We start from the raw sequence: 26,827 nt of genomic DNA on the forward strand, positions 1-26,827 counted from the left end.
ATCACAACTGCGCATGCGCGGCATGGCAGCGGGCGGTGGAACAGCGGCAGTTAGGAGCGGTGACTATAGCCGCCGCATATGTGAGCAACCCTAGAAGACTGTGTCGGGAAGAACCCAGACAGACGTCAGCGCTACAAAAGAGGGGCGTTTGTCACAGTAAGTATAGATATAGGATAAAGTATCTGTTCTCTAAATTTAGCATAGGTTGAACTTGATGGACATATGTCTTTTTTCAACCTCATCTACTTTATAACTACAGGCAGTCCTCGGTTATCCGACACAATGCGTTACTCAAAATGGTGTTGTAAAGCGAAACACGTTTTCCCATAGGAATACTGTTTAAATGAAAGGTTCCGTTCCTGAAGGCATTTTTAACACTAAAATACACCAAATATTTTATGCATGCAATAAGATATGCAGCACACACATAAATTATATAGTGTATATACTGTATTATATATATATATATATATATATAATATAACATAATAAATAATATATTATATAGTATAATATAATATTATATAGTATAATATTATATATATAAGCTCTTACGACGCTTTGCAACGTTGTTTATGTGAATGTGTATATATATATACACACATACACAATGTTGCAAAGCGTCGTAAGTGCGTTGGATAAGCCATTTTGGCGTTGTAAAAATGAATATAGGTATGCATTGCATAGCGTTGGATAAGCCATTCGTTGTAAAGCGAAGCGTTGTAAAACGAGGACTGCCTGTATGTAACTATTAACAACTTGTATCTTTTTTCAGCTCTTCCTTTATAAAATAGACATTACTTTGAGACCTCACTAACTGTCCCAATTTTAGGTTTGCAAATTGTGCGAGAAACGAGGAAGAACAGAACCTTGTGGCGTTGCAGTACCACAGGGAAATCTACTACAGAACCTGCACAGACCTCCCCCCACACACAGAGCTCCTGGTCTGGTATGGAGATGAATATGGGAAAGAGCTTGGTATGAAGTGGGGTACATTGTGGAAAAATAACGCGCCAGCACAAGGTAATCAGGAATATGTGTTGTGTGCTTTTTACATCTCTTATCTTATTACTGATGTTGAATTGTAAATATTGATAGATCTGCATACACCATTACGGGTCAACTAGAACTTAATATCACTAAACCTGACTTGAGTCAAAGGGCCGGATACATCAAGCTGCAGTAACCAAAAATGCAGTATTACCGCCAATAAAAAAGTGCCTTGTTATTATTGCACACACTCCTCACACACCCCTCTGTCCCCCGTCCCCCCCATCACGTGCGCTGCCCTGCACCGGCTCCCGGAGGGAGGGGAAGCGCGGCCCTCCTGCCCCTGCCGCCAACTGCAGGTTCCTCTCCCTTCGCTCTCAACCGGCTCCCGGACACACGAAGGGTAAGCGCGCCACCCCCCCCCCTACCCCTGCCCTTCACCCCCCCCCACCCCTGCCCTTCACCCCCCCTCCTACCCCTGCCCTTAACCCCCGCCCTTCCCCTGCCCTTAACCCCCGCCCCCTGCCCTTCACCCCCACCCCCTACCCCTGCCCTTCACCCCCCCCACCCCTGCGCTTCACCCCCCCCCCCTACCCCTGCACTTCAGACCCCCCCTACCCCTGCGCTTCACCCCCCCCTACCCCTGCCCTTCACCCCCCCCTACCCCTGCCCTTCACCCCCTGCCCTTAACCCCTGCCCCTACCCCTGCCCATCACCCCCCGCCCCTACCCCTGCCCTTCACCCCCGCCCCTACCCCTGCCCTTCACCCCCCCTGCCCTTCACCCCCCCTGCCCTTCACCCCCCCTACCCCTGCCCTTCACCCCCCCTACCCCTGCCCTTCTCCCCCCCTACCCCTGCCCTTCACCCCCCCTACCCCTGCCCTTCACCCCCCTACCCCTGCCCTTCACCCCCCCTACCCCTGCCCTTCACCCCCCCTACCCCTGCCCTTCACCCCCCCTACCCCTGCCATTCACCCCCCCTACCCCTGCCCTTCACCCCCCCTACCCCTGCCCTTCACCCCCCCTACCCCTGCCCTTCACCCCCCCCACGCCTGCCCTTCACCCCCCCAACGCCTGCCCTTTGACTGACGCACGCACGCACACCCTGACGAATGCACGCACACCCTGACGCACGCACGCACACCCTGACGCACGCACGCACACCCTGACGCACGCACGCACACCCTGACGCACGCATGCACACCCTGACTGACGCACGCACGCACACCCTGACTGACGCACGCACGCACACCCTGACTGACGCACGCACGCACACACACACACACGCACACACACACACACACACACACTGACTGACGCACACACACACACACACACACACACACTGACTGGCAAACACACACACACACACACAGTGACTGACGCATGCACACATACACACACACACAGTGACTGACGCATGAACACACTGACTGGCACACGCACACAACCCCTGACAGCCGCACGTACACACACCCTGACGCACACACACACACACTGACACACACACACACACACACACACTGACTGACACACACACACACACAGTGACTGACGCATGCACACACTGACTGACTGCCGCACGCATGCACACACTGACTGACGCGCACACACTGCCGCACACACACACACTGAGACGCACGCACACCCTGACTGAGGCACGCACACACTGAATGTGTGTGTGTGCGTCAGTCAGTCTGTGTGTGTGTGTGTGTTTGTGTTTCTGCGTCAGACTCACTGACGCACGCACACACACAGTGACTGACTGACGCACACACACTGCATGAAGCTGTAAAGGGGGACAAACAGAGCTGTAAAGGAGGGAGGGGGGGGACTGGATTGATGTGAATGGGGGACAAACAGAGAGGGGGGAGGAGAGAGGGGAGAGGAGCGGGAACATTACATCCCGGGCAACGCCGGGTCTCTCAGCTAGTGTGTGTGTGTGTGTGTGTGTGTGTGTGTGTGTCTGTATTTAATAATATGCAGACTCCTTGTTCCCTAAATTTTTTTTAACTTTTAAACAATTGTATTACAAAAGGTATAGCTTAATTAAGTCTGAATAACATCTGTGATGTCAAATACAATAATTGGGCATTTGGTTCCTGATTTAACAATGGAGATTTAGCAGAAAGTTGGGTCATCCTATAACTATTAGAGACCTGGTACATGGTGCGGTAACGGGAACACCCGGTGACTGATATGTGAGCTTCTAATGAGACACGTATTCTATTCACTGTACAAACAGTTTCAGTTGTGAACGTATAATTAAAACTATCGACTTACTATCTATCAAAGGATTTGACAAGATTTCTTCCACTTTAATTGGTGTTTTGCAGCTACTGAGATTTCCTTTTAAATATTATGATCCACTTTAAATGTTTGATCCACTACATCTATTCTTAGTTCCACTTAGTTCTATTCCACTATATCTATTCTATTTCTGCCACTTTAATTGGTGTTTAGGAGCAGGTGAGATTTCCTTTTAAATCGTTAAATATTATTATCCACTTTAAATGTATGATCCACTACATCTGCTCTCCGGCCCTAATGCTGCACATGTTGTGCTAAACCCTTCATTTTTACAATGTACGTCTACAGTTTACTTTCATCCTGAACTTTTTGTGATATGCCAACTTACCTCTCCTGCATGGCCTTTTGTAAGACAGTTTGTGTAACAGTGACTTTTTTGTCTCATCTAGTACAAAGCCAAGCACCAATAACCCACCCATGCCAACACTGCAAGGTTGCTTTTAGCAGTCCGGATTACCTCCTCAAACATCTGAAGTTCAAACACCCAGCTGAGTATATGGAAAAGATGAGGACAGAACAATCTTGCAACATTCTAATAAATAGGACAGAAAATGCATCTTTCAACCCGTCAATGCAATTAATAAACAATGTAACTGCTTCTCATCCCAAAAGATATATATTAGCAGCTGCCAAAGGAAAAGATCTTGGAGAAAGTGGGAAGAGTCTGACTTGGTTATCAGATCAGATCCTACAGAAGAGGACACACACAGGGGAGAGACCACATGTATGTGGGGAATGTGGGAAGGGATTTAGTCGGTTAGCCAATTTGAACATACACAAGAGGATACATACAGGGGAGAGACCGCATGTATGTGGGCAATGTGGGAAGGGATTTAGTCGGTTATCCCACCTGAAAACACACGAGAGGACACACACAGGGGAGAGACCATATGTATGTGGGGAATGTGGGAAGGGATTTAGTCAGTCATCCAGCCTGAACACACACAAGAGGTCACACACAGGGGAGAGACCGTATGTATGTGGGGAATGTGGGAAGGGATTTAGTGACGTATTCCACCTGAACAGACACAAGAGGACACACACAGGGGAGAGACCGCATGTATGTGGGGAATGTGGGAAGGGATTTAGTGTGTTATACCACCTGAACACACACAAGAGGACACACACAGGGGAGAGACCGCATGTATGTGGGGAATGTGGGAAGGGATTTAGTGACTTATCCAGCCTGAACACACACACGAGGACACACACAGGGGAGAGACCGTATGTATGTGGGGAATGTGGGAAGGGATTTAGTGACTTATCCAGCCTGAACAGACACAAGAAGGGACACACAGGGGAGAGACCGCATGTATGTGGGGAATGTGGGAAGGAATTTAGTCGGTTATCCAGGCTGAACACGCACGAGAGGACACACACAGGGGAGAGACCGCATGTATGTGGGGAATGTGGGAACGGATTTAGTGTGTTATCCCACCTGAACACACACATGAGGATACACACAGGGGAGAGACCCCATGTATGTGGGGAATGTGGGAAGGGATTTAGTCAGTCATCCAGCCTGAACACACACAAGAGGTCACACACAGGGGAGAGACCGTATGTATGTGGGGAATGTGGGAAGGGATTTAGTCACGTATCCCACCTGAACACACACAAGAGGACACACACAGGGGAGAGACCGCATGTATGTGGGGAATGTGGGAAGGGATTTAGTGTGTTATGCCACCTGAACAGACACAAGAGGACACACACAGGGGAGAGACCGCATGTATGTGGGGAATGTGGGAAGGGATTTAGTGACTTATCCAGCCTGAACACACACACGAGGACACACACAGGGGAGAGACCGTATGTATGTGGGGAATGTGGGAAGGGATTTAGTGACTTATCCAGCCTGAACAGACACAAGAAGGGGCACACAGGGGAGAGACCGCATGTATGTGGGGAATGTGGGAAGGGATTTAGTCGGTTATCCAGCCTGAACACGCACGAGAGGACACACACAGGGGAGAGACCACATGTATGTGGGGAATGTGGGAAGGGATTTAGTGACTTATCCAGCCTGAACAGACACAAGAAGGGACACACAGGGGAGAGACCGCATGTATGTGGGGAGTGTGGGAAGGGATTTAGTGTGTTATCCCACCTGAACACACACACGAGGACACACACAGGGGAGAGACCATATGTATGTGGGGAATGTGGGAACAGATTTAGTGACTTATCCAACCTGGCCAGACACAAGAAGGAACACACAGGGGAGAGACCGCATGTATGTGGGGAATGTGGGAAGGGATTTCATCGGTTTTCCCACCTGAACATACACAAGAGGACACACACACAGGGGAGAGACCGCATGTATGTGGAGAATGTGGGAAAGGATTTGGTCAGTTATCCAGCCTGAACACTCACGAGGACACACACAGGGGAGAGACCTATCTCTAATGCCAGGCATGTTTAGGGATAACCAGTGACTAACACGTTCACATATAAGTGCACACGTGTATCTGTGTTACGCTAAATCCCAATGAAAATTCACTTTAGTTTATGGTGCATAAAACGAGCATTTTAAATGGATAAAATGTTATAACGTTTTAAATGCAGGTTATTTGTATCATTCTTATTGTATTTTATGTCTTTATTTATATAGCGCCATTAATGTACATAGCGCTTCACAGTAGTAATACACATGGTAATCAAATAAATAACAGATAATATAAATAACAGATCATGGGAATAAGTGCTTCAGGCATTAAAGTAACATTAAGGAAGAGGAGTCCCTGTCCCGAGGAGCTTATAGTCTAATTGGTAGGTAGGGAGAACGTACAGAGACAGTAGGAGGGAGTTCTGGTAAATGCGTCTGCAGGGGGCCAAGCTTTATGTATCGTGTTCAGAATATACCCAGAGCTATTCATATGCTTCTTTAAGCAAGTGTGTCAAGTTGGGTCTTAAAGGTGGATAGAGAGGGTGCTAGTCGGGTACTGAGGGGAAGGGCATTCCAGAGGTGTGGGGCAGTTAGTGAAAAAGGTTTAAGGCAGGAGAGGGTTTTAGATACAAAGGGGGTAGAAAGAAGACATCCTTGAGAAGAACGCAAGCGTCTGGATGGTGCATAACCAGAAATTAGGGCTGTTAGATCTCTACAGATCAGGTCATCTAGGGCAAGCAAAACAAAACTTCTCCCGGGAGCTACTGAAACGCAACAGATATGAGATTATTTCAAATAGTATGACATATACGAGCTCGGAGCTGTAAGAATTCAGGGAGGCGCCTTGGCTGAGTTCTTACAACTAAATTTTAATGGTTCACAAGCAGGTTTTTATACACAAGGCAGGGACAAAAATACAGTTGTCATCTGTTACAAATATGGGTACACATCTAAATTTACATGTATCCTTCACATAATGCCTTTTCTGAAGAGCTTAAAACATTTAACTGCTGAGCAAGAGACATATATAATGGTGACTTATAAGGCAGCCCTATCCTCTGTAGTCTTATTTTAACAATATTTTGACAGGCATGAAACAGTTGGTCTGAAGCTATTTACGATAGCCTCCCGTGAAAATAGCAAGGCCAGCGTATTCTGTTTAACCTTATCAATTCCAGAAGACAGAAGACAGTTTTAACCTTACAAGGGCTGAGATGTAAGGAGGGGCAGAAGAGTGTAAAGCTTTAAAAGTGAGGAGAAGAATGGAGTGTGAGATGCGGGATTTGATCGGAAGCCAGGAGAGGGATTTCAGGAGGGGAGATGCTGAGACAGATCTAGGAAAGAGTAGCGTGACTCTGGCAGCAGCGTTTAGGATAGATTGTAGGGGAGACATGTGACAGGCAGGAAGGCCGGACAGCAGGAGGTTACAGTAATCAAGACGGGAGAGAATGAGGGCCTGAGTCAGAGTTTTAGCAGTCGAGCAACAGAGGAAAGGGCGATCTTTGTTATATTGCGTAGGAAAAAGCGACAGGTTTTAGAAATGTTTTGAATGTGAGGGGCGAATGTGAGAGAGGATTCGAGTATGACCCCTACGCAGCGTGCTTAGGCTACTGGGTGAATGATCGTAGTTCCAACAGTAATGTGGAAGGAGGTAGTAGGGCCAGGTTTGGGAGGAAGTATGAGGAGCGCTGTTTTAGCCATGTTGAGTTTAAGGCGGGGGAGGGCCATCCAGGATGATATAGCAGAGAGACATTCAGAAACTTTGGTTCGTACAGCAGGTGTAAGGTCGGGTGTTGAAAAGTATATTTGTGTGTCGTCAGCATAGAGGTGATAATTAAACCCAAAAGATGTTATTAGGTCACCTAGAGAGAGTGTGTACAGAGAAAAGAGAAGAGGTCCCAGGACAGAGCCCTGGGGTACCCCCACAGAGAGATCAATAGAGGAGGAGGTGTTAGCAGAAGAGACACTGAAAGTACGATGGGAGAGGTAGGATGAGATCCAGGATAGAGCTTTGTTCCGAATAACAAGAGTATGGAGAATGTGAAGGAGAAGAGGATTCTCCACGGTGTCAAATGCTGCAGAGAGGTCGAGTAATATGAGCAGAGTGTAATGACCTCTGTCTTTGGCAGCATGGAGGTTGTCAGTTATTTTAGTGAAGGCTGTTTCCGTGGAGTGAGCAGTGTGGAAGCCAGATTGTAGAGTGTCTAGGAGAGAATAGGTGTTGAGAAAATGGAGCAAGCGAGAGAATACAAGATGTACAAGGAGTTTAGAGGCAAAAGGCAGGAGGGAGACAAGTCGGTAGTTAGGTAGGTAGGATCAAGCTTGCTGTTTTTGAGTAATGGTATTACTGTTGCATGTTTGAAGGAGGATGGAAAGGTTCCTGAGCAGAGGGAGGAGTTAAAAATGTGTGTGAGTGTAGGGATTATAGTAGGAGCAAGAGGTTTTAGGAGATGGGAGGGAATGGGGTCAAGAGGGCAAGTGGTCGAGGGAGAAGAAGCGATCAACAGCGACACATCCTCCTCTGAGACAGTGGAAAAAGAGTCAAGGAAGGCAGGAGGAGAGTTAAGAAGAGGTGTAGGATGGGAGGAAGAAACAGAGGGGATGTTCTGACGTATGGATTCCACCTTTTCCTTAAAATAGTCAGCAAAGTCCTGAGCGGAGATGGAGGAAGGAGAGGCAGCTGAGGGTGGTTTGAGTAGAGTATCAAAGACAGAAAACAGTCGGCGTGGGTTAGACTTGTGCATGTTGATTAGTGAAGAAAAGTAGGCTTGTTTAGCTTGCGAGAGGGCAGAGTTGAAACAGGATAGCATAAATTTGTAGTGAAGGAAGTCTGCGAGAGTATGAGATTTCCTCCAGAGGCATTCAGAGGAACGCGTGGAGGAACGCAGCATGCGTGTGTGGGAATTAACCCAGTGTCTAGGGTTAGAAGGGCGAGTGCGGCAGAGAGAAAGCGGGGCATGTAGATCAAGAGAGGAGGACAAGGCAGAGTTGTAGTTCCTGACCATGTTGTCGGGGTCTGTAGCAAAGCTGAGAGAGGAGAGGGAGGAGTGTAAAGTGGACTCAAAGTCAGGTAAGTGAATAGAGCGCAGGTTTCTGCAGAACCAGGGGGTAGATGGAGGTGGAGAAGGGGAGAAGCGAGATAGAGAGAATGAGATGAGGTGATGGTCAGAGAGAGGAAAAGGGGAAATGGAGAAATCAGAGAGAGAGAAGTTTTTAGTGAAAACCAGATCTAAGTAGGGGTCATCCTTGTGGGTGCTGGCTGCAGTCCACTGTTGAAGGCCAAAAGAAGAGGTTAGAGAAAGAAAGCGGGAAGCCCAAGGGAGAGAGGGGTTATCAATGTGGCAATTGATGTCCCCAAGGAGAAGAACAGGGGAGTCTGAGGAGAGAAAGAAACAGAGCCATGATTCAAAGTGAGAGAGAAAGGCAGAAGGGATGAGTAGAGGTAGGTGGGCGATAGATGACCACCACATGGACAGGGAGAGGAGAGAAGATCTGGACAGTGTGAACCTCAAAGGAGGGAAAAGCAAGAGAGGGGGGAATAGGAAGGGTTCGGTAACGGCAGAGAGAGGAGAGCAGGAGCCCCACGCCTCCATCACTGCCATCCGGACACGGAGTGTGGGAGAAGGAAAGGCCACCATAGGAGAGGGTAGCTTCCAGAGCAGAGTCAGACTGGGTGCGCCAGGTCTCAGTTATAGCAAATAGGAGCAGGAAGTGAGAGAGAAAGAAGTCGTGCACAGAGAGGAACTTGTTAGAGAGGGAGCGAGCATTCCAAAGGGCACGGGAGAGAGGAGGGAGGGTGGCAGGGGATGGGTATGAGGTTGAAGGGGTTAACACCAGAAGGAGTAGAAGTTGCATGTGGGAGGCGAGGACAAGAGCAAGTAGGAATAAGGCAGGGACCAGGATTGGGAGAGATATCCCCAGAAGCAAGGAGGAGAAGCATGGATAGAAAGAGAATGTGTGAGGATAATTGTAGGGGTGTGTTTTAGTGCAGGGTGTATAGCTGTGTGGTGACAGAGGGCGCATGTAAGAAAGGAGTTCGTGTGAACTGAGAAGTGGGGAAGAAAGGAGAGATGGAGATATATGAATAGAGTTAGAGACATAAGGAGACTGGTGGAAGGAAGGTCATAATTTGAAAATAAGTGAGGTCACAGCAAATATAAAAGTAAAGGTGGCATCACAGCAATAGTGAAGTGTTGAGATGTGCAGTCTGGGATAATATCCTCCTTTCCAACGTAGATCAAATGCAGGAATCAGAAGCAGTAGGTGGTGTCCACTTTTCCACTTCTTTTTGAACTTCCTTTTTAAACTTCATAACTACTTTAAACATATCTGCTTAAAAGAGCATGGCTACAGGCAGCTATGGCTGCTATGAGTTTACTTATATACTTTTACAAAGTCACCTGGCTGGCCTAACAAACTTAATTAGCACATGTGAGGGACGTTAAAGCAAATGGTTTTTCTAAAATGGGTGTTGTCTTGCACAAGTGCGAAAGCTGAATTAAATTAAGACAGCAGGGGGATGATATGGAGACAGACAATTTGAAATATGTTTTTACCTGAGGAAAGAGAAGAGATGAGATGAGATCAGTGATTCAATATACCCAACTTCCTTTTTAAACTTCATAACTACTTATTGTACTTTTACTTTCCATGCTGTTGGTTCTAATAAAATGTGCGTTCCTCATTATGCTGAAGCGGTCGGTAGTCTCACTCAGCTGTGAATCGGAATAGTTTCACTGCGACCAATTTGCCGTCGTCGTTAGGCCACAGACAGACCCTCCACCACCGGCCGCTTCTAATGTAAATTGTATTACTGTTTTGGGTAGGGAATTAATTTAAGGGGTTTTAGGGTAAGCTTAGCAAAGGGTGTTTAAGGACTTGAGGTAGCGGTTTTTAGGGTAAGAGGGGGCTTTGGAAAGAAGGGGTTTAGGGTAGGGGGTTTAGCCACTTACTTTAGTGGTGAAGTTGCCAGTTGTGTGGTGAGTAGTGGCGAAACAGCCACGACCAAATGTCCTAGAATGTCCTGTGAATACTGAAGTGGAGGACAAATACACAGAGCAAGGTCCCAAGTGAGGGACATAAATGCAGCCGCCTTTACATACTGTGTGTCATGTTCCTTTAATATCTCTAGAGACAGCAAGAGCTGATTATCTATTTCACAGGTTACACGTATATATGATAATGCACCTGAGGGGGTTAAGTGTCCCTTTATAAACGACATATACATTTGCAGTAATGATGTAACAAGTGGTGCCAGCTCACACATGGGCCTTTCCCAGTGATGGTTACACTTGCACACCTCTATGGCAGAGATTCCTGTTACACATGCGCTGGCGTTACCTCCCCACACGCACATTGCCAGGCTGAGGGAGGTTGTGGAAAGCGTAAATAAAAAAACACAGTCTGAGGTTATTTTGAAACAGAATAACACGTGAATTTATTCAAGTCAAGTGCACAACGGAGACAGCTTCAAAACAAAAGCTCTCTAAATAATAACACGATATGCCATATATTTATACCCTAAATCCTAAAGCTCCACCCCTTTATGGGGGGGCTTGCACGTCACTAAACATTACCTCATTTTGTAATACATAACAATATTAAAGTTGATGTCATTTTGTAATACATAACAATATTGTATAACTACCTGTCAGCTAGAAACCATTCTGGGGTTAAATGGGATGTGCTTATTCTGTCGCCTAGCAATATGTTATGAGAATAAATTCTACTGCAAGAATCTAAGCTTATCTCATGGGTTCTCATAACTTTTAGCCTGTTTACACTTTCAATTTGAAGCTGATTGGATGAGGAAGAGTCAATAAGAGCGAAAACATTCCATTCTCTGCTTCACACATTTGTTTATACAGAAATGAAACACAGAAATTAGACTCACAAAGACAAGACAAGATGGCGGATTGAAATATTCACACAAAATGGCTTCATCCTAAATGCTGTTATGTTGTTATGCCAGACCCCCTAATATCTCATCTTTGTCAGTCCCTCCTCTGATTCTTTAAAACATTGTTTTTTTTTAGAATTATTGGAATGATGTTAGTCCAGAAACACGTTGGGAGGCACAAGGGTGCTCCATCATCTCATAATGCTGCTTGAGGGTGTAGGACAGTGCACGAGGGTGCCTGCCAAATGTAGTCATAGTCTCGTAGTATGGCGTTATAGCCAAATTCTTTTCCAGAGTTAGAACATTGTAATTGGCATCTTCTTTCTTTAAGGGACTGCTGTAGATTGGTTCTGCAAACAATGGCATCATGTCTGCAGAGGGGGTTGCATATTTGTGGATCATGCCTTTGACAAACGTAACACAAACATAGAAGACAACGAGTATCACAATCATACACATTCAAAAATTTCGCACCTAGTGATCCCACCAATCCAGTCAGCCCCAAAGGGTCCCAGTCTGTGTCACCTTCCTTCCTAAGTCTTTCTTGAATTTCTCCTATCTTATCTAACTCATGTTGTACCTTGCCACTCTGATCTTGGATGAAAACACAACATTGTTCTTTAAATAGGGCATATACACCTCCTTTTAATGCTAAAATATAATCTAAAACCATTCTATTTTGTAAGGCCATAAGCCTGATCTAAACCTGTTCTTGGTTTAATGATGAAATTAAAAACTGCAAAATTAAGGCCACATCCTTCCTGTAAATTGTTATCTGACTGAACATACATTTTTACACAGGTTTCATTGGTTGGTGGAGACACTTGACCCATAAATTGATTCTTGTTCCTAGTGTGTGATACACCCTTTAAAGAGGTTCCCTTAAAAAATTGGAAAATACAGAAATTATACACATAATACTAAAAACCTTATTTTATGCAAGCAACCTTTCTTTGGATATGCAGTTGCTAGATAAAGGAAATTGCATCTATCTCTATCATCATATACTTTCAGCTATTACTGAGAATTGAAGGGGTTTGGTATCTGTGGAAGCGAAATGCATGATCCTCACCCCTGCACGCATTGTATACATCATTCACTCTGAATATCAGAACAGACAATGTCTGCGATGGTCAACATGGCTGACTTATGATCCTTTCCTTGTGGCTGACACACCCCCTGGGTGACCCCCTCCTCTCGGTGGAGGTGCAACACACTTCTGGATCAAAGTTTTGCTGCATATGACACATACATAGAGAGTGAAGAGTACTGCCAAAACACATACAAGAGCTTTCACAAGCCACGCTTCCAGGAAACCAATCCTCCCATCAAGGCTCAATTCTACATACACCTTAAATTTCTAACTTAAACACACTCTAAAGAATAAAAATATTGAGTCTCTGAAAAATAAAATGTTTTGAGTCTTTGAAAAAATGAAATGTTCCTGATAAGACCAGGCCTCTGCCTGGTATCTTATTTTCCTCGTTGGTTAACGGTTAGAGTTTTGACTCGGCAAGACGTTAACTTGATGCGGCTGTGCTTTAGATGACTTTGGTCTTTGGTGGAGCTGGAATGAGCTTTACTGTACTTTGGGTCCAGGGAAAGAACTCTGCCACTTTAATTGCTGTATTGGTGGTTAGTACGGGCCCTTTCATCTGGGATGAAGAGCATGCTTGTTTAGGCACTACTTGACCTTTAACTTCGTCTCGTGTAGGTGCACTTTTATCATACCTTATGCCTAGAGAGACTCAAAAAATATATTAGTGGCATACAATACTTATTAATTGTTTTATTACCAATAGATGGTCCTTAATTTGTTCCTTTGAACTACTGATAGTCATAAGTCATCCCATAAGTGTCTCATAGGGAGATAATTTATACCTAGGAACAAATTCTTGTATCAATGTGTTTACTACTGTCTTAACATCCGCATATAGACAGAGGTATCTCCTATTAATGCTCCTCATATTTAAAACTAAGCAGCTAATGTGGACTTTACTGTACTACAATCTAAGTTCCTAAGGCTTTGGGCCTCAGTCATTGTCAAACCAATTGCTTCCATAATCAACTCTATCCTGTCTACAGGCCATATCCCTAAGACCTGGAAAACTACCAGAGCTGTCCCAATCTTCAAAAGTGGGGACAAAAACACTGTCTCAAACTACAGACCAATATTTCTTCTCCCAATACACACTTGCTCTCATTCATGCCTCACTATCATCTCCTCCGATGCAAATGGTATCAACCTTTTCATAAAATACTAACTAACCTTAAAACTTGCCCCACAAATTAAACATCCCAATAGCCTGCACTCATGGCTATTATTTCACACACAGTCACTCCTACCACACCCATTGTGGCCAAGCACTGCCATCTACAGCACTTATTCCCTCACCTGCTATCTCTGTAAATTTCCCTTAAACCTTAGATTGTAAGCTCTTAAGGGCAGGGATTTCCTTTCCTATTGTCTGATTTTGCTGCACTTACTATTCTATCATAATTCCCTCTACTGTATTCTTTATGAAGTGCTGAGAACATTATTGACGCTATATATATAAGTCATACATTGCAATACACTACTATCCAAAGTCATGGACAAAAATGTGTTCACTCCCAATTAAACAATTACTATACTAAGACAAATACCCCTAGCCAATTCCAGTCAGGCCTCCACCCCAAACACTCCATTGTAACTATTCTGCTAAAATGTGAAATGCCTTGCATATAATATATACCCTGCTCACTTATGTAATTGTATTTGTAACTATGTATCACCTGTCCTTTAACTCTATACCTAGAACATATCCAAAAATGAGAGGTGACTCCCAATGCACCACTTTGGCAAAACATTCTACAAATATTTTAACAATAACTACTGCTTATAATAAAATTGTACACCTATGGAAAAATAAATGGTTAAAAGTTATAAAATATATCACATATTCAGTTAATAGACAAATGATTTTGTATAAGACTTCACACTAATGTCTTGCTTTATATAATCTCTTTGCACAGTGCTGAGCACACGGTCAGCTTTATCATTTTAAAGACACTCTGCATATTCATCTGACTAAAGAAAAAATATTTTCTATAAGACTTGTTTCCGGGCAAAGAGCCATTTTGTTTCTGGGCGTTTCGCCAATTGACCCTGAAAAGATAAGATGACACACCACGGCTTCTTCCTGAAAATTAATTATTATTGGATTGGAACTTTTGCTTAAAGTTTAAATACATGGAGCTTTATACAGAGCCCTAAGAACTACATTTTTTTATGACCTTTCAAAAATTAACCAACGGGCTTTTATATAGCTGAGGTTCATATAACTTCTTAACACACAAATAACGCCACACGCTCATGCTATCTCCCTCCACTCAGTTCTCTTTAATGCCTTCTGTATGAACTTTCATAGTTTCACTGATTTAATTCACTACAAATTTATGCTATCCTGTTGCAATTCTGTCCTTTCTCAAGCTACACAAACCTATTTCTTTCCATTAATCAACACTCATAAGTCTACCCCACACAAATTCTTCCTTCATCTCACCTCAGGACTTTTGCTGACTATTTTTAAGAAAGAGGTTGAATCCATACACCAGAACATTCCCTCTTCTTCCTCCTATCCTACTTTGCTTCCAACTCTCTACCTGCTTTCCTTAACTCTTTTTCGACTGCCTCAAAAGAGTGTCACCATCACTGTTGATCTCCTCTTCTCCCTCTAATCTGCTACATTTCCATTCTCCTTCAAACATGTAATAGTTATACCATGACTCAAAAATAGCAAGTTTGACCCTACCTCTCTTTCTAACTACTGAACTTGTCTTGCATTCTCCTGCTTGCTCCATTTTCTCACACCCATTCTCTCCTTAACCCTCTACAATCTGACTTCTGCACTGCTCCCTCCATGGAGACAATTCTCACTAAAATAACTCATGAACTACATGCTGCCCAAGACAGAGGTCATCACACTCTGCTCCTATTACTCCACCTCTCTGAAGCATTTGCCTCTGTGGACCACACTCTTCTCTTTTCTCTGTACACACTCTCTCTAGGTGACCTAATAACATCTCTTAGGTTTAAATATCACCTCTATGCTGACAACACCACCATTTACTTTTCAATCCCTGACCTTACACCTGCCATACAAACCTACGTTTCTGAATGTCTCTCTGTTATCTCATCCTGGAAGACCCTCTTTCGCCTTAAATTTAACATGGCAAAAACAGAGTTCCTCATACTTCCTCCCAAACCTGACCCTATTATCTCCTTCCACATTACTCTTGAATCTTCCATCCAGTAGCTCAAGCACGCGGCTTAGGGGTCACTCCCAACTCCTCTCTCATATTCTCCTCTTTCATTCAAAACATTTCTATAACTGTCGCTTTTTCCTCCACAATATCACAAAGATACACCTGTTCCTCTGTTGCTCAACTATTAAAAACTCTGATTCAGACCCTCATTATCTCCCCTCTTGATTACTGTAATCCCCTGCTATCCCAGCTTCCTGACTTTCACCTGTCTTCCCTACTATCTATCCCAAACGCTGCTGCAAGAATCACTCTACTCTTTAAACTCTGATTCTGCTTTTCCCCTCCTGAAATTCCTCTCCTGGTTTCTAATCAAGTCCTACTGTTTCTGTATGCTCTCCCTACCTACCAAGTAGATTGTAAGCTCCTCAGAGCAGTGACTTCTCTTTGCTCAACTTTTACTTTTATGTCTGGATCACTTATTCTATGACCTCTTACCTTTACCATTTGATAACTATATGATTACGACATGCACCACTCCTGTGAAGCGCTGAGCCTATTAATGGCGTTCTATACATGAAAACATACAATACAATATATACTTCAAACAATGCTTATGAGCTTTTACCCATATTTTTAAACACAAAATATTCCATGTGTTTTTACTGGTTACACACAATACAGAACACACACAATACAGACACCCAAAGAACATAGACACAAACTTCTCTCCTACACAGCGAATCAGCTTCTCATATAAATAACCTGCTTTTATTCTCTTTCTAGTTGCCATTAGAACAGAAGGAAAAAGAATATTTTCTGGTTCAAAAGACCTATTCGTGTGGCCAGTACGAACAAATCTTTTCAATTCCATTCTTTTTCTTCTACTCTCTCTTTTAGGGCTGCTCTGCAATTACTGGCAACATGTCCTACCTTTTTACACTTATAACACGTTCTGTCCCTTCCAAACACTTTCTGTCCCTTCCAAACAATATACACACAGTCTCTAATTGTATCCCAATTTCTGCATATACAGCAGCGGCAGCTCTTATTCGAGCAAATGCCGCTGGCTGAATGAGGCTGGGAAGCGGGTAGCCACGGCGCGTGGCGGCGCACTGTGACGTCACGGTCACAAGCGCGCCCGGCTTCCCCGTCTTCCCCGGCTTCCCCAGGCTTCCCCGACACCCCTGGAGTTCAAATCTAGGTAAGCGGGGGTGCGGGGAAGCAGAGGGGCAGAGTAGAAGCCGGGTTCGGGGTGTCTTTGGGGGGGTAATTGCGCGCGATGTGGAGGGAGGGTGCGTGGGGGAAACGCGGCGGCGCGCGTTTCTGACTGGCGGCAGCTGGGGTAGATCCCGGCATGCCGCCGGCATTTACTTTAATAAAGTATGTCGCTACTGTAAACCTGTCATAAAAATAACCCTCTACTTCCTCAACACCACATATGCCTTAATTATCTATCGGCAAATTCACTTGCTATTTCTTTCCTATTCACTTTCTTTTTCACTTGTTATTATATTAACTTCTGTCCTGGCAATAGTAAAAATTAATACAGCGGGACCCTTCTGTCCCTCAACAGAATTCTTTTGACCCATATTAACGTAAGGTATGTTTCCCTGTGGGATTCAAAAACACACGAGACGGCGCTCCCTGAGCTTATCAATCCCACAGAAAAAGACCCCTCTTTCATTTAAACATCTGCGCAATTAGTTGATAATAGTACAAACAAAAACAGTGCCATTCACTGGCCAACAAAATATTTATATTGTCTCTTTTCGTTCTCTGTATTCATTCTTTATTATTTTCGTCTGCAGACACACAATCCTTTGAGAATTTTTGGTTTCCCATTATTCCCCTGTTACAGAAATCAAATTTAATTGACCTGTACAATACTTCTTCGGTTACAGAAATCAAATTTAATTGACCTGTACAATACTTCGGCTACAGCAATCAACTATTAATTGACCTGTACAATTTAGCGTTACAATAATCAACGCAAGCTGATTACGTACAACTCTTTTGGCATGTTATTGTTCTGAATAGTGTAAATATGCAGATAAGGACCTGTCACGAGACTGTTCCACCATAAACATTTTCTCATTATAACTATACCAAAGAAAAACTTGAATCACTTCAGCGGGTCCAACCCAGTCCTGATAAACCTTATACTTTTATAAAATGGATACAGATAAGACATTCTAACCAGATATCCATGAACTCACTTGGTATGTAAATGACAAAACAGAGCAAATGTACAATCAGGGACCCGTCCTGCTCAGACAACAAAAATATTTATCACAACCCAGGACGGTCTGAAAACAATCCCTTTAAGCACAAAAACACTCACTTTCATCACCAAAACACCAAAACCTTTAACGGGACTCTTACCTTAGCCCCTAACAACTCTTAACAACTCTTACACTTTAAAATGAATACAGGAACAGAGAATAATAAATTCACGTGAAACTGCTAGGGATTCTTACTCGTCACATCAGATAAGACACCGTTCAAAAATCAGCTCCCCGCACCACTCAAAACTATTTAATCAGGCTGTTTGTCTAAAAAATGCAGGTAGCCTTACCTTGATTCATATGTGAGCTCAGGTTTGAGTGATGGAGGAGTGATTCATCCGGGTGCTCGATTCCGATGATATTGAGTCCCTATGAGGATTGCGCCATCTGTGGAAAGCGTAAATAAAAAAACACAGTCTGAGGTTATTTTGAAACAGAATAACACGTGAATTTATTCAAGTCAAGTGCACAACGGAGACAGCTTCAAAATAAAAGCTCTCTAAATAATAACACGATATGCCATATATTTATACCCTAAATCCTAAAGCTCCACCCCTTTATGGGGGGGCTTGCACGTCACTAAACATTACCTCATTTTGTAATACATAACAATATTAAAGTTGATGTCATTTTGTAATACATAACAATATTGTATAACTACCTGTCAGCTAGAAACCATTCTGGGGTTAAATGGGATGTGCTTATTCTGTCGCCTAGCAATATGTTATGAGAATAAATTCTACTGCAAGAATCTAAGCTTATCTCATGGGTTCTCATAACTTTTAGCCTGTTTACACTTTCAATTTGAAGCTGATTGGATGAGGAAGAGTCAATAAGAGCGAAAACATTCCATTCTCTGCTTCACACATTTGTTTATACAGAAATGAAACACAGAAATTAGACTCACAAAGACAAGACAAGATGGCGGATTGAAATATTCACACAAAATGGCTTCATCCTAAATGCTGTTATGTTGTTATGCCAGACCCCCTAATATCTCATCTTTGTCAAGGTGTTCATAGGGGAATCTGAGGCCAAAATCTATGGTCAGAGTCCAGGAGACACACCCAACTTTATTTTGTATTTGTAACTCTAACCCAGAATGAAAAGCATTTAGCTGAGGGGCGCGGGACTGCAGGGTGTTGGGGGCGCGGGACTGCGGGGGGGTTTGGGGCATGGGACTGTGGGGGCGCACAGGAGTGGGGGGACGTATGGGAATGTGGGGGGGGCACAGGACTGTGGGGGGGGGGGGCACAGGACTGTGGGGGGGGGCACAGGACTATTGAAGCCCCTCGCTCACCTCTGGCCTTTGTTTGGGGCTAGTTTAGTTGTGGTGGGAAACAGATCCTGTTGTTACCAGGCAGATGTGGGACAGGTGTCAGGTGATTGGCTGAGGAGTAGGTGCTGGGCAGGTGGGCTGTGATTAGAGGGAGGGCGTGGTTAGGGAGTTTGGGCGGGAAAATGAAAGGTATGATATATATATAAAATGAGTGGCTAAGGACGACCGCTATGAGGGGCAGTCTGCCAGAGGAGATGACATTAAAGATGCCCTGGTTCAAAAGATCCCTCCTGTGTGAGTGTGGATTTATTCCCCAGGAGGATGCACCAAGAAGGAATTCCCCATCAGATACTTCCCCCTGCTGCCGTAGGGATCCTGATGGGGTGGAGGCGCTGTACCGAATGTGAGTAGAACTCAGAACACTACCTCAGACGCCTGTCATGGTGATATTCCCCATACCAACCCAGCGGGAGACTCAGGAGTCCTGTTACCAGCAGGTGCACCACACCACACAGACATGTAATTGGGGCCGATTAGACCACAGGGGCCAATCTGAGATTGGGTGGGGGCCCAAGAACCGGTACATATAAAAACAACAAAGGGCACAAACCACTGTAAACAATGTTTTATAATGATTTATAAGGATACTAGTGGATGCTGCCACACTGTGTAGGAAACACACAACTCCAGTAAATATAAAGGAAAGAAAAAAAACAAATGGTGCAAACCACTGTAAACTATGTTTAAACTAATAAATACTTGTAGGGATATGGTATAATGAAAGTCCAATCTGTAGAATCCAAAGCGGGGAGAAACCTAGAAATAAGAAAAGTAGCCAATTATGGTGACGTAAGTATGTTTAGTGACACACAGCGTACGCACAGATTCTACTTACAAAGTGGTAGATAATAATGGACATGTCAGGATAAAATGCTAGTCATTAACTGCAATAAAGGAACAGGTAACCACAGGATCCGTTGCACGAACTTGATGGGACACTGTCTGATATCCGACGCTTTTGCTCCGTTTCTCTGCCTCCTCGATCGCGAAGTCTCGCGATGTTTGCGCGATGACGTTTTTGCTTCCATCTGTTTGTTCCGGAAGTATCTCCGTTGGTGCCGTCAGCGTGAGGATATTAATTAAATTTCGAATTGCCTTAAATAAGGCATGCAGCTTAAAGAAGGTTATTAAGATTCAGGCGACAAGACTGTCGTAGCCCTATGCATTTCGTCTTAACAGACTTTTTCCAGGGGTATGTAGTCACACCTGTGTGGGGATCTTAAGAAGATTGAACGCCGCCATGATTGGTCACAAGTCGGAACATCTATACCAACCAGATGAAAGCCCCATACAGGTGACAGGTGTAGACAATATGAGATTATGAACTCATAACATATAAAATGTAACCAATACAAAAGAACATTTAAGTAATATAATTTAAAACAACCAGTAATATAAGTATACTTTACCATACTACTTTGTCTTTCGTCATAGAAATTGTATTTGTAATGGTGATGTTTTTAATTAATAATGAAAACACAATCAGTGCCAAAACGCAAAGAAGTTTGACTTAGAACGCGAGTTTTAGCTATTTGCACTTCTATATTTATAGTAACTGAATTTCTTGTGTGTGTCAGTCAGTCAGTGTGTGTGTCAGTCAGTCGGTGTCTGTCTGTCTGACAGACAGACAGACACACACACTGACTGTCAGTCACACACACTGACTGTCAGTGTGTGTGTGTCACTCAGGGTCCTTCCCCCCTTTCTCCTGACTCTCTCCCCCGTGGAGACATATGGGGGGGTCCGTCTGACCCTCCTCCCCACCGCTGGTACCTTCTGTTGAAGCCAGCCCTCCAGCTCCCCCCTGAGGTACGAGGACACCGGAGCCGGGGTGCCGGGCGGGCGGGGGAGGGAGAGCGAGCCGGGGTGCCGGGCGCCACGGCGGGGAGAGAGCGAGCCCTCCTAGCTAGACTTAGAATGGAGATTTTTAGCATTGGTGGGCACGCATGGGTAGGGATGCCAGGTGGTTGTCCAAAAATACTTGACAACTCCCCGAACACATAAAAAATACCCCACGCCCCACAAATGCATATAAAAAATACCCCACGCCCCCAAATGCATATAAAAAATACCCCTACGCCCCCAAATGCATATAAAAAATACCCCACGCCCCACAAATGCATATAAAAATAAGAAGAAATAAGAATAAATGCCTTCTAATTCTAAAATGTGTGCAGTGTCTTTGAGTTTCTTGACCGATTTCTGCAAGAAAAAAATCAAATGTGATAGCTTGAACCCCTGAAAGTATAGGTCTACCAGGGGGATATATGGGGTCGTTATGCAATTTTGGTAAATAATAAAGAATTAACAAAATTATTTTTTTGATCAAAATAAATTTAAATTCTTCTTTACACACAAAATGTTTTTTAAACCTATGCTTAGAATGTTTTCCAATTCATACAGATAATCTTCTGTAGGATTATTAGATAATCTAATCTAAATTTCTGTATCATTAAGCAGTTTAAGGGACTCAGCAATGTAGTTCTCCTTATCAAGGGTCACTACGCCTCTGCCCTTATCTGCTGATTTGATAACTATATGTAACGGATTTTCTGGACTGGCCTGACCCACCTAATCTCATATTGGCCCCTGTGGTCTAACCAGTCCCCATTACAGTGTGATGTCTGGTGGTGCACCTGTTGGCAACAGGACTCCTGAGTCTCCTGCATGATGTTGTGTGGGGATTGCCAACCCAGACAGGCAGCTGAGGTAGTGTGCTTGAGTCCTACCTAGATCCAGTGCAGCGCCTCCACCTCATCAGGATCCCTGCTGTCGCTTGGGGATGGTCCTGTTGAGGAACTCCTCCGTGGTGCCCCTCTCGGTGTAATGACTCCACACTCACATACGAGAGTATCTTTAATCAGGAACATCTTTATGGACGGTTGTGGGCTAACTGCCCCTCACAGTGATCTTCTAGCCACACATAATTATTCAGCTGCTTCCCTATGAAAGGTATGTCTCTGTCTTTGATTTGGGGATTCCCTATCCCCGCAGGGATGTCTTTCCTGTGCCAGGTCCCTGGTCACAGTCTCATCACTTTGCAGTGTCTAACTATACCAACTACTTTTACTCCTTGCCTAACATTGCAGAACTGAACCCTTCAACAGCTTAGCAACCACTTCTGAACTTTTGATCAGTGCTGTGCCTTATGTATCCTCTGGGGGCTGACATAACTCTGACATCACTGATTATGGATTCAGAGCATGTGACCACTCCCATCCATACATAGGGCACCTCACCAGGGTGTGAGGGCAAACCTCCATAATTACTGCTGGCATGCCCATAATTTACCAGGCCTTACTGTCAGCAGGAGAGATGACTGCAGCCATTTTACAGCATGGCTACACTGGCGACACACTTTATTGAAGTGTGGCCAGTTCCGCAAGCCGGGAGATTTCCCGGCTTGCAAGTGGCATCCCCTCGGCGTGCCGCGCGTCACCGATGGGCGGTCACGCGTCATCGGGTGCCTGCGCCCCCTGCACGTGCGTCCAGGGCTCCCCGAGGGAGCCCTGGTGTCCCGCGATGTGGGGGACGGCGGCAGGGGGTTCCGGGGGACCCGGCGGACCCGGAGAGGAGAGGGGGAAGCTGCGATCGGCGGGCCTCTCCTCCGCTGCTTCGGCGCGCGCCCGGCACCCTCCGGCGCGCGCCAGGTAACTGCTGCGGCCGAGAACGGGCAAATGCTCGAATAAACTCGGCCGCAGCAGTACATATAGAATTATCATTTTTCAATTCATTAATTGTGTTATATTGTTTTTTATTCAAGTTTTGCTTAATATACTTGTTTTGTTTCGATATTTTGTCCAAATCATCTTGTACAGGTTTCTCAAATAAATCAAGGCAACCACCTTTCAAATAACTGGGATAGAACTGTGACGTCTTTCTAAACATAGTGTGAATGGTGTCACTAATTATAGTGGGGGGTGTAGCACTGTATCTGAAGGGCTATGTCATTTTTGTTTGATTAAATATTTTTTCAAAGAGAGATTTTGAACAAATTTGCCTACATCAATATAGGTATTGAAAACGTTCATCCTATTTGATAGGACAAATGAGACCCGTATTTAAAACGTGTACCTGTTCATTAGTTAACACTTTTTTACACAGGTTAAAGATCCCTTCTGGTTTAGTAACTAAATCGTTATCTGTCTTGATTTTTGTTTTTTGTCCCCTTCTTCTTCCTCATTTTGTGAGTTTTCTCTCTTCCTCACTAGTGACTCCTTTATGTTTTCCTTCTCCCCCAATTTTATTTTCCCTTTGGGTATCTTTTTGGTCACATCTAAAAAAGGAGATGATCACTCCAATGTAAATTTATTGAGTGTATTAAATCTAGACCACTCTTCTGGTGATTTATTTTCTTATCTATCTCCTCTACCTGGAACTGATTCCTTCCGTTTATCTTTACTTCCATGTGATTTTGTATCTACTGCAATATTCATTTTTCTGTTGTGCCTTAAAATCTTTTGACTTGCATACGTATGTATGTATGTATATATATGTCATTTCCCAGAATCCCTTGCTGCAGTGTAAACGCTGTATGCTGGGCGATAATGGGGAAAGACATGGTTGCAGACCTGTCTAAGACATGCAAATGAGCATACAGTAATATTTACAGTTGCTATATGCTTTACTGTGGAGGGTTTTTGTCACTTTTTTCACCCACCATAACCTTAATAATTGTGGTGAATACCTAGTCTAGTCTCAAACCAGCTAAGCCAGCAACCAACCTCACACTGATGATACCCATCAAGGTTGAAACATGTCTGTGAGTGGGTTTACTGGTTTTGCATCTCATCCCAGCCTCTGTCTAAAAGCTGTGTTTAAAATAGTATGCATTGGCTTGAGGATTTGCTTGTGTAATACGAGCTTGAGACAAAAGGTGGCACTGTGTGCTCATTTGCATGTCATTTCCCAGAATCCCTTGCTGCAGTGGAAACGCTGTGTGCTGGGCGATAATGGGGAAAGACAGGGTTGCAGACCTGTCTAAGACATGCAAATGAGCATACAGTAATATTTACAGTTGCTATATGCTTTACTGTGGAGGGTTTTTGTCACTTTTTTTACCCACCATAACCTTAATAAGTGTGTGTGTGTGTGTGTGTGTGTACACACGTACGTTGGGGTTAAAGTGGTGCGTTGTATCTCTTGATGAAAAGCTGGTTCCTTTCTATACGGAGCATTGTCTACCTTAAACAGTCTTTGGGCAGACTGTGCTCTATCTTTCCAACTTCTATAACATTTGTTATGGTAGTCCTCTTGGTCTCTCCTAAAAAAAAATAAACTATTGCCTCCTTTTCTAAAGTGTCAATCTTACTTTTAAGAATGTTCTCAAATCTTTTGTATTCTTCATGTGAGGATTTGGTTTCCATTTTAGTTTGTAATTTCTTGATTTCAACCTCAACATTGGCTAATGATTGTTTCTGTAACGTACGTGCTCACCACCGACCTGGACCGGACCACGGGGTTGAGGTGGGGATAGATATACACCGACCTTAGACCACGAAGCCGGATCCGGGTTGCAAATTCCGTGGTCAAACATAGCCGAGTCAGGACTGGAGAAGGCAGGAGAATCCGTGCACAAGCCGGGGTCAGGATTAGAGAAGGCTGGGTAAACGATATCCATGCTGGGGTTCGGCAACAGGATGCTTGAGCAAAGGTGCTTCAACGTAGAAAGGAACAGGGGATCCAGTGCTTCAGCACAAAACAGCACTCCCTAGCCGGGTACAGCTGTGAGTAGTGGAGGCCACTGGAAGCAGGAGATTGCAGCAGGTAACAGGAACACCGATGCAAGCCCTGCAGGGGGTATATGCAGATAGGTAATAGGAACACCGATGCAGGCCCTGCAGGAGGTATATGCAGATAGGTAACAGGAACACCGATGCAGGCCCTGCAGGATGTATATGCAGCAGGTAACAGGAACACCGATGCAGGCCCTGCAGGAGGTATATGCAGATAGGTAATAGGAACACCGATGCAGGCCTCTGCAGGATGTATATGCAGATAGGTAACAGGAACACTGATGCAGGCCTCTGCAAGAGGGATATGCAGATAGGTAACAGGAACACGATGCAGGCCCTGCAGGAGGTATATGCAGATAGGTAACAGGAACACCGATGCAGGCCTCTGCCCGAGGGATATGCAGATAGGTAACAGGAACACCGATGCAGGCCTCTGCAGGAGGTATATGCAGATAGGTAATAGGAACACCGATGCAGGCCTCTGCAGGAGGTATATGCAGATAGGTAACAGGAACACCGATGCAGGCCTCTGCAGGAGGTATATGCAGATAGGTAATAGGAACACCGATGCAGGCCTCTGCAAGAGGGCTATGCAGATAGGTAATAGGAACACCGATGCAGGCCCTGCAGGAGGTATATGCAGATAGATAATATCAACACCGATGCAGGCCTCTGCACGAGGGATATGCAGATAGGTAACAGGAACACTGATGCAGGCCCTGCAGGAGGTATATGCAGATAGGTAACAGGAACACCGATGCAGGCCTCTGCACGAGGGATATCCAGATAGGTAATAGGAACACCGATGCAGGCCTCTGCACGAGGGATATGCAGATAGGTAACAGGAACACCGGTGCAGGCCTCTGCAAGAGGGATATGCAGATAGGTAACAGGAACACGATGCAGGCCTCTGCAGGAGGTATATGCAGATAGGTAACAGGAACACCGATGCAGGCCCTGCAGGAGGTATATGCAGATAGGTAACAGGAACACGATGCAGGCCTCTGCAGGAGGTATATGCAGATAGGAAATAGGAACACCGATGCAGGCCCTGCAGGAGGGATATGCAGATAGGTAACAGGAACACGATGCAGGCCTCTGCAGGAGGTATATGCAGATAGGTAACAGGAACACCGATGCAGGCCTCTGCAAGAGGGCTATGCAGATAGGTAATAGGAACACGATGCAGGCCTCTGCACGAGGGATATGCAGATAGGTAATAGGAACACCGATGCAGGCCTCTGCAGGAGGGATATACAGATAGGTAACAGGAACACCGATGCAGGCCTCTGCAGGAGGTATATACAGATAGGTAACAGGAACACCGATGCAGGCCTCTGCAGGAGGTATATGCAGATAGGTAACAGGAACACCGATGCAGGCCTCTGCAAGATGGATATGCAGATAGGTAACAGAAACACTGATGCAGGCCTCTGCAGGAGGTATATGCAGATAGGTAATAGGAACACTGATGCAGGCCTCTGCAGGAGGTATATGCAGATAGGTAACAGGAACACCGATGCAGGCCTCTGCACGAGGGATATGCAGATAGGTAACAGGAACACCGATGCAGGCCTCTGCAGGAGGGATATGCAGATAGGTAATAGGAACACCGATGCAGGCCTCTGCAGGA

At 44.8% G+C, this 26,827-nt stretch overlaps 1 protein-coding gene and 1 pseudogene across 1 annotated transcript; both read left to right on the forward strand.

The window, feature by feature from the left end:
- Positions 1-886: 886 nt before the first annotated feature.
- Positions 887-10,377, forward strand: LOC142475554 (uncharacterized). Its single transcript, XM_075581361.1, has 2 exons — positions 887-1,023; positions 3,689-10,377. The coding sequence occupies exons 1-2, from the start codon at positions 981-983 to the stop codon at positions 5,665-5,667; spliced, it is 2,022 nt and encodes a 673-aa protein (XP_075437476.1). The 5' UTR covers positions 887-980; the 3' UTR covers positions 5,668-10,377.
- LOC142475552 (uncharacterized) overlaps positions 892-26,827 on the forward strand; it is a 43,850-nt pseudogene continuing 17,914 nt past the window's right edge.

Source organism: Ascaphus truei, unplaced genomic scaffold (assembly GCF_040206685.1).
Source record: "Ascaphus truei isolate aAscTru1 unplaced genomic scaffold, aAscTru1.hap1 HAP1_SCAFFOLD_1262, whole genome shotgun sequence".
Classification (NCBI taxonomy): domain Eukaryota; kingdom Metazoa; phylum Chordata; class Amphibia; order Anura; family Ascaphidae; genus Ascaphus; species Ascaphus truei.